Below are 8,488 nucleotides of genomic sequence, written 5' to 3'. Positions count from 1 at the left end.
AGAAACACTCAGTGAATGGAGCAGCAAAGGCAGAGCTCATGCTCAGAGGCTGTAATCACCCATCTCAGCTGGGTTTGCCTTCCACCAGCCCCAGTTGTTCCAGTTTCTCTCCTAATCTGGTTCATCCTGCTGCCCTCCAGTGCTGGGCTGCGTGGGCAAATCCAAGGAGAGATTCCAGCAGCCAGACTGAGGGGGCAGGGGCGGAATGGGAACGACTTGTAGGGGCTGTTTCAGCGCTGCTGTGGAAATAAGACAGGGTGTAACTGGAAGAGCACTTAGGACTTCTAGGAATAGCTTCAGGAATCTTTTTCTTGGCCCTTTGACTAAGCCCAGGGATTGATTGAGGAAAAGGGCAGCCAGTGGTTTTCTGTTGTGGCTGCTCCTCATGCAGGTACAAATCAGCAGGTCTGGAGCTGCAGTAAAACTTCCCTGTTGGGTGACTTTCCCTGTAAAAATCCTCCTCGTTCCGGGGTCACGTTGGGATGCTGAGTTGTGGAAAAGCAAGAAGGGAGGTTGTTGTGAAATGCATTCCTTTGTGGAACAGCTTTGGATTTAATGAGGTGGGTTTGCAAGGAGGAGAAGTTTAAGGCCAGTTGCTGCCTAAAGATGTTTGGACTTGGATGGAAATGAAAAGCTCCAACACAGCCGTTTCCTCTGGAATCTGCATAGCAGGTGGAGGAATTCCATGGGGAATGGTTGTTCTCAGTGTCTGATATTTAGATAGCCAAAAGATTCCCAAGCTGGAATGCATTGCCCTGAATACTTTCCTTGGAGAAGACAGGTTTTCAAGCTAGGCTGGTTCAATCTTGCCCCTTTTCTACCACGCAGGGCAAAAAACAGCCCAGCTCCCACATTCCTACTGGGAGCACGTGGTCCTGAGGCTGCAACCCTGGCTGGAAAATACTTGTCACCATTTCTGCAGTGAGAGGAATGACCCTGGTGCAGTGCCAGGGGAGCCTGGCAGCAGGGCTGGCTGGCAGGGACGTTCCTGGCACTCAGCTCAGCTGGGATGGGGCAGATCCTCTGGAACTGGAGTTTTGCCCTTGCAGCATTTGTCTCCTTCTCACATGAGGAGTATCTGGGACACTTCTGCAGTGGTTTTCTTGTCAAGCTTGGCTTTCCTGGGCTTCAGCTGATCCTTGTATTACTGGAGGTCGTTAGTGATGTCATTTAATCTATTTATCAGGCTGTTTTATGCTGCTAGCTCTGGGCAGTGTCTCTCCTCTCACCTTTAGCAGCACAGCTCATGGCACTGCTCTGCGCAGGCACCAAAATCCTCCTGTCTGAGGGATTTGGGTTTATAGTCCTGATTTGCAGGGATGCTTTGGACCATTTTTCTGCTCTCTGATGAGAAGAGACTGCGGGAGCTGAGCCTGGTTAGTCCAGAGAGGAGAAGACTGAGAGGGGATCTCGTGAATCCCTATAAAATATCTCCAAGAGGACGGTGCCGGACTCTTCCCAGGGTGCCCAACAACAGGATGAGGAGCAATGGCCATAAACTAAAGTACAAGAAATTCCATCTGAACATCTGGAAAAAATTGTTTCTGTGGAAGGTGGCAGGGCTGCCCAAGGAGGGCCCGGAGTCTCCCTCTCCCGAGGCATTCCAGACCCATTCCTGTGTCACCTGCTCCAGGTGACCCTGCCTTGGCAGGCGGTTGGACTGGATGATCTCCAGAGGTCCCTTCCACCCCAACAATCCTGTAATTCCATAACTGATGAAGATGCATCAGTTGCCCACATTATAATCTTATTTTTAGCTGCCTCACACCAACACAACCTCGTGCTTCAAACCTCTGAGCAAAGCTCAGTGTGTTCCCCTCCCGAAAAACTTAAACCTAATGAATGATTTGGAAGCCATGAGGTGTCCAAGCCACTTTGTTTTGTGTTGTGGAAGGAGCTTCACCACTGAGAATGTGTTTGGGCTTTGATGAAAGCGACTCCTGCATTTGTTTTTTATTTAAGTAACAACATGTTTGGCCCAGTGGCAACTCCTGTCGTTTTTCTTCTCACGTAGAGTTTCTTCAAGGCAGCCCAGGGGAATGTTTGGGGCCAAGAGGATCTTCTTTAAGAGGGCAAATTTAACCCTTTACTGCTTTTCTCCCACTCAGGCATCTGTGGCTCCTGTGCCATGAACATTGGAGGGGGGAACACGCTGGCCTGCATCAAAAAAATCGACTCTGATCTCAGCAAGGTCACCAAAATCTACCCTCTGCCCCACATGTATGTGGTGAAGGACCTTGTCCCGGTGAGTGCCAGCTTGGGACCATGGCTGGCACCGTTCCAGGCAGGTTGGGGTGGGAAGGATGGCACTGGGAGGTGCCAGCCAAGATCAGGTCTCCCATTTCAGGTGTTCCTCATGCTGCTGGTTTTTGGGTGGGTCTGCAGTGACTAAATCTGTCCTCCCTTGGAGGAATGTGGCAGGTCAAGGTAGGAGATGCCACCTTTTGTTGGAGTGGGGCAGGTGTTGGATCTCTCCTGCAGAACTTTGGTCTGGTGTGACACGAGGCTGTGCCAGGGAGGGTCAGGTGGGATGTTAGGAAAAGGTTCTTCCCTCAGAGGGTGGTTGGCACTGACCAGGCTCCCCAGGGCAGTGCCACGGCCCCAAGGCTGCCAGAGCTCCAGGAGCGTTTGGACAATGCTCTGAGGGACAGGGGGGGATTGTTGGGGTGTCTGGGCAGGGCCAGCAGTTGGACTCAGTCCTTGGGGGTCCCTTCCAGCTCAGGATATTCTGTACTTATATAAAATTCATCCTATAACTGTGACCTCTCTGCTCTGTGACCCGCAGGACCTGAGTAACTTCTATGCCCAGTACAAATCCATCGAGCCGTACCTGAAGAAGAAGGACAAGTCCAAGGAGGGCCAGCAGCAGTACCTGCAGTCCATAGAAGACCGTCAGAAACTGGTCACTGCTTCTTCTCCCCCCTTAAAACCCCTCCCAGATAAGACCAGACTTAAACCTTAACATGCAGCAGGTTCTCACTGCCCGCAGCTGCCGCAGCCCCGGCGGGTGGGACCTGTCCCTGGGGTGCAGGGCACGGCAGGGCCACTGCCCGGGGGGATGTTGGCCCTGGAGATGGAGCTGGGGCTGCCCTGGGCACTCTGATCCCATTCCCACTGCAGCCCTGTGTTGTGGAGATGCTGGGCAGGCTCCAGGCTTGTCCTGTTCCAGGGCAGATGAGGCTGGGCTCTGTGTGTCTGCCTGGCCTGCAGCGTGCAGGGCAGAGCTCTCCTGTCGCTGCTTGCTGGGATTTACAGCCTGGAAAACTCATGGCAAAAGCCAAGTCCTTGTGGATGTGGAGACACGAGCGGGAGTGCAGGTTTTTGGGTGTCTGTCTCGAGCAGAGCGTTATTTTGAGGGGATGTTTTTGGTGGTGGAGATCCAAAATTTCTCCAGGAACCTGAAAGGTGTCTGGGCCATGACAGCTTTTTAAAAAGCTGAGAGTGTGGTTAAGTTTTGGGATGGGTTTCCCTGGCTGCTACAGTCAGGATCAGGAAATCAGCAGGCTTTTTCCCCTCTGTCCTGCCTTGATGGATCCACCATTCCATGATCCAAAGCTCAGCCTGCTCCACAGCAGTGCTGTCACTGAGGAGGCACCAGGGCTGCATTTTGGGAAAGCAGAGGTGGATATGGACAGCAAAAAGGGAGGCTGATTAAAGGGAATTCAGGGAGAAACCTGAGCTGCAGAGATCTTTGGGAGGATCCCACTGTGTGTGTCTGCAGGGACATCCCATAATAGCCCAGTCCCAGGTGTCGACAGTGACTGTGACATCTGAACAACCACAGGGTGAAAGAATCTCTATCCAAAGGCTACAATTTCTTCTCCTCCACTTCCCAGCATTATCTGATCCATGTGTAAGGACTGAAGGGATTTTCCCCCTCCTTGGAATCACTTTCTCATTCCAGGAGAAATCAGGGAACCTGGAAGGGAGGGCAGAGCTGCCTCACCCCGGGCACAGCTGGGGAACCTGCCTTTGATCTCAGTGCTGAGCTTGCTCTTCCTTTGGGTGCAGGACAAACTTGGATATGGTGCCAGCTGAAAAATTCCCCCCTTTTTCTGTAAATGCTGTGAAATGGTGCAATAAGAAATGAGACAAATTTAGAAGGGGGGGTCACTCTGACCTCCCTCTTGGCAAGGTTTTCCAAGGGCTTGTTCCGAGCTGCTGGGAGTTCTGGCATCAGGGATTTTCCAAAACTGAATTTAATGAGCCTTTTGGATACTTAAATGAAGTCGAGTTGGACTCTTGTCTTTTAGTTTGGGGGAGGTTGAGGAGCTACAAAGAGACTTTGGAGCCCCTCAGCTCCTCAGTTTCTCTTCTGTCCGGGGCGATTTTTTTTCTTAATCAAGTAGAAATAAGCAAAACTAAAAGTACCCGAATGACTTCTGTGTAGGACTAACTTTCTGTTCTTCTGTGCCTGAAAGAAAAAGTCCTTATTCTCTATAAAAATGGGGCAGTGACTGAAGGCTGGCACCGTTCCTTTGCCTGCTCTGAAGGACAAGCTCCGGGCTCTCCTGGAGGCTGCTGGGCAGACTTTGCTCTTCCTTCTTTCTGTAGCACGGCCTTGAATTGTTAACTGGTGACCTCTGTGTTCCTTCCCTCGCTGGGACAGGCTGGAAGGAAGGAAGAAATGCAGGAAAATCAAGCAACTTCCACGTTTTCCTTCAGTTCACGCATTTCCCCCTGTTGTCACAAACACTGGTTTATTACGTGGGTCATAAAATCAGAATATCCTGAGTTGGAAGAGACCCACAAGAACCATCAAATTCCAGCTCCTGGCCCTGAGCTGGGGGTCCTGGGTTGGGCTGGGGGGATTCTGTGTGCCTTGTTTCAGTTGCTTTGCTCCAGCAGCAAAGGGAAGGGTTTGGTGGCGGTTCTGGAGGGGAGGGCGGTGCTGGTGGCAGTGCCCCTGTGGGGAGTTCCTGCAGTGACAGAGTGTGCTGTGCCCCCCAGGACGGGCTCTACGAGTGCATCCTGTGTGCCTGCTGCAGCACCAGCTGCCCCAGCTACTGGTGGAACGGGGACAAGTACCTGGGCCCCGCCGTCCTCATGCAGGTGAGGGTCCCTCTGTTCCCAGCACCCGTATTTGCAGAGGGTGAAACAACCCAATCCCCCAGAATTGCCGTGTGGGATGGTTACACTCTCCCCCTGGTTGGTGCCAGCCCCGAGGAGTGTTCCTCCTGTGAGCCCCTCTGCTTTGCAGGCCTACCGCTGGATGATCGACTCGCGGGACGACTACACGGAGGAGCGGCTGGCCCAGCTGCAGGACCCCTTCTCCCTGTACCGCTGCCACACCATCATGAACTGCACCAGGACCTGCCCCAAGGTGGGGGGGTGCTCACAGACAGGCCTGCAATGGGTTGGGTTGGGAGGGACCTTAAAGCTCACCCCATCCCGGCCCTGCCACAGGCAGGGACACCTTCCACTAGCCCAGGTTGCTCCAACCTTTCCGGGGCTGGGGCAGCCACAGCTTCTCTGAGCAGCCTGTGCCAGGGCCTCCCCACCCTCACAGGGAGGAATTCCTTCCCCAAATCCCATCTATCCCTGCCCTCTGGCAGTTTAAACCATTGTCCTGTCACAATCTGTCCCTCTCCCTCCTTTCCCCCCTTGAGGTACTGTCAGGCCACACCGAGGGCTCCCCAAAGCCTTCTCCAGGTCCTTACTGGAGTTCCTGGCTCCTTTCCATGCACCCAGCTTGACACTGATGGGAAAACATCCTCTTGGGTTTCTCTTTTTCTCAAACTTGCCCTGACTCGCTCAGCCCTGTGAGACCCAGCGTTCCTGCAGCTGGGAGCATGCAGGGCTGGGGCAGGGGCTGGATCACAACATCCCTTCCTCCTCAGCTGGGGCTTGGAGGACCTTTCTGTCCCCAGGATTTAGGAGTGGGATAGTGGGGCACTGCCAGAAATGCTCCAGGGAAGTTCTCTCTGGAATTTCTTTGGAGAATTGAGCAAACTTGCCCAAATCAGACCATGCCTCTTCCTCATCTTGAGTGACCTTGTGCCTGTTGTTGGGCAAAGCAAGTCCTGGAATGGTCTGGGTTTGAAGGGACCTCAAAGTTCATCCCATTCCACCCCCTGCCATGGGCAGAGACACCTTCCACTGTCCCAGGTTGCTCCAACCTGGCCTTGGACACTTCCAGGGATGGGGCAGCCACAGCTTCTCTGGGCACCCCATGCCAGGGCCTCCCCACCCTCCCAGGGAAGGATTCCTTCCCAATATCCCATCTAACCTGCTGATGGAATTCTGCTTTCCCAGCAGCTCTGCTGCTTTCCAGACAACCTTTCCCTGCACCTGGTGGTGGAGTTGTTCCTTGGGCTGTGGAACAGTGGGAAATGTTGGAGTGGATCACAGGTGTGGGGAGGATGAGCTGCCTGAGATCTGGGAGGATGTGTCTGTCAGGAGCTCAGGCTCATTTGGGGGGGTATTTTTCCAGAGTGATTCCCTGACAGCACATAATTCCTCCTTTTTTAGGGAGCTGGCTCATCACCTGGTGTGACCCAGAGCTCAGCTGAAGGGGAAGGTGAAACCCAAGACTTGGCTGTTTGTAGGAATGTAGGGAAACAGCACTTGGGCTGAAATGTGAGGCAGATTTATGGTTAATAACACATTCCCACTCACATTCCCTAGTTCTGGCTGTCCTGATCAGCATGGAAGACCTGGTGGGATCTGCACCAGGAGTAATTCCTGCTCATTCTCTGTCCCACACTGGATCCCCCTCTCATTTTGGGTTTAGGATTGCTTGCTTTGGCACCAGTGCTGCAGGATTAAGGACCTTTGCAATGGAAGTGTGTCTGTTTTGTAGGAAAACCTGAGGGAAGCTCAGCTGGAGCATTTCCATGTTGTGCCCCGACCTTGTTCACCCCCCCAGTGCCTCCACACTCAGCTTTTCTTTGTTTATAATTCCACCTCCCTTGTGCCATCCCTGCCAGGCTGCTCCAAGCCTGTTTCCTGCCTCCAGAAGTCCAAACACCCATAAAAATGTGGAATTCAGTCCTGCTTGAGCTTCATTAAAGTCCCCAGGGCTCCTTCTCCCCTTTGATCCCAGCGTTGCTGATTAAACCCGACTCCAAAGCTGAGGGAGTGTTTGTCTGCAGGCACAGGGAGGTGCTGCTGCTCCAGCCTCCAGGAGAGCTCCCAGCTCCCTGCCTGCTCCAGGCTGCTCTGCTCTTCCCATGGAAGTGGCGGCTGGATGGAGCAGAGCTGGCTCAGCACGGCCTGACCTCCCTGGAATGCCCCCCCTGCCCGGGGCAGTGCCCAAGCTGGCCCTGGGTGTCCTGACCCTCCTCAACCAGCTCTGGAAATGCAGCCTGAGTTAGGCTGGAGTCCAGGCTTTAGGGCAAAGAGGGGCTGAGCAGCTCCTCTGCCAACTCCTCTTATGAGTAGCAGCATATTTGGGAGCTGGGATCCGTCCTGGAACCTCCAGTGTTTGAAAGGAGGCACAACATCACATTTTCCTCCAGCTTTTTGGGGAAAAGGGGTGTTGAGCAGCTCCTCTGCCAATTATTGTTATGGGAAGCAGCATATTTGTGAACCTGGGATCCATCCTGGAACCTCCCAGTGCTTGAAAGGAGGCACAACATCACATTTTCCTCCAGCTTTTGGGAAAAAAGGGTGTTGAGCAGCTCCTCTCCCAACTGTTTCTGAGCAGTGAGTTTACTCTGACTTGGATGAGAGGGAGGGAGGGAGGATGCTCCAGGTTTTCCAGAGGAACTGACCAGCTCTTCCCTGTAGGGTCTGAACCCTGGGAAGGCCATTGCTGAGATCAAGAAGATGATGGCGACCTACAAGCAGAAGGCGACAGCTGCGTAACCCCCTGGAACCTCTGTGTATCCCCCTTGGAATCTCCATGGAACCCCCCCAGGGGCTCCACCCGGACACAGCTTCCACCCGGGGCAGCCACAGGAGCTTCCAGCAGGGAGTTGTTCTTCCCAGAGGTTTGCACTTCCAATAAAGACTGGAAAGAACAACTCGGAGTCGGTGATTTACTGAATGTGGAACGGCGTTGGGGCATCCCAGACCTCCCAGGGGGTCGTTGGGAGGAGCTGGGGTGGCTCTGGGAAGAATGGAATTGACTGGGAAAAGGGAATGGGGGAGGGATCCTGGTTCTGAAATCCCAAAGGGAGGATCAGGAGCTGACATGGGATAAAATCCCAGAGGCAGCTCCATTGGGAATGAGGTGTCCTGTCACCACCCTGCTGGGATCCTGATCTTTATTCCAAGTCCTGAGGAATTTTTACTCCAAGACCTAATGAAATGGGATTTCTTAGGGTTGAATCTCTCTCTTTTCTCTAATACAAGTGTGTTTTTACCCCAAGTTTCTCAAAGTTGGGAGATTTGTGGTAGGCTTGTTGCTTGGAGCAGCTCTTTGCATTCCTGGGAAGGTCCAGGAAAGAATGGAATTGGCTGGGAAAAGGGAATGGTGGAGGGATCCTGGTTCTGAAATCCCAAAGCAAAGTGAGGATCAGGAGCTGACACGGGATAAAATCCC

At 53.2% G+C, this 8,488-nt stretch overlaps 1 protein-coding gene across 1 annotated transcript in view; it reads left to right on the top strand.

Annotated features, from left to right (window-relative positions):
- Positions 1–7,823, top strand: part of SDHB (succinate dehydrogenase complex iron sulfur subunit B) — an 11,371-nt gene extending 3,548 nt beyond the window's left edge. Inside the window, exons 4-8 of the mRNA XM_017833462.1 lie at positions 2,109–2,245; positions 2,786–2,902; positions 4,951–5,052; positions 5,201–5,323; positions 7,732–7,823. Coding sequence (XP_017688951.1) covers positions 2,109–2,245; positions 2,786–2,902; positions 4,951–5,052; positions 5,201–5,323; positions 7,732–7,809 — 557 coding nt within the window. The 3' untranslated portion in view covers positions 7,810–7,823. The remainder of the gene's footprint in view (positions 1–2,108; positions 2,246–2,785; positions 2,903–4,950; positions 5,053–5,200; positions 5,324–7,731) is intronic.
- The last annotated feature ends 665 nt before the right edge of the window (positions 7,824–8,488 follow it).

The sequence above is a fragment of the Lepidothrix coronata genome, unplaced genomic scaffold, assembly GCF_001604755.1.
Source record: "Lepidothrix coronata isolate B3197 unplaced genomic scaffold, Lepidothrix_coronata-1.0 Scaffold214, whole genome shotgun sequence".
Lineage (NCBI taxonomy): Eukaryota > Metazoa > Chordata > Aves > Passeriformes > Pipridae > Lepidothrix > Lepidothrix coronata.
The sequence above is the reverse complement of the archived record's forward strand: the minus strand, read 5'-3'. Positions and strand labels throughout refer to the sequence as shown.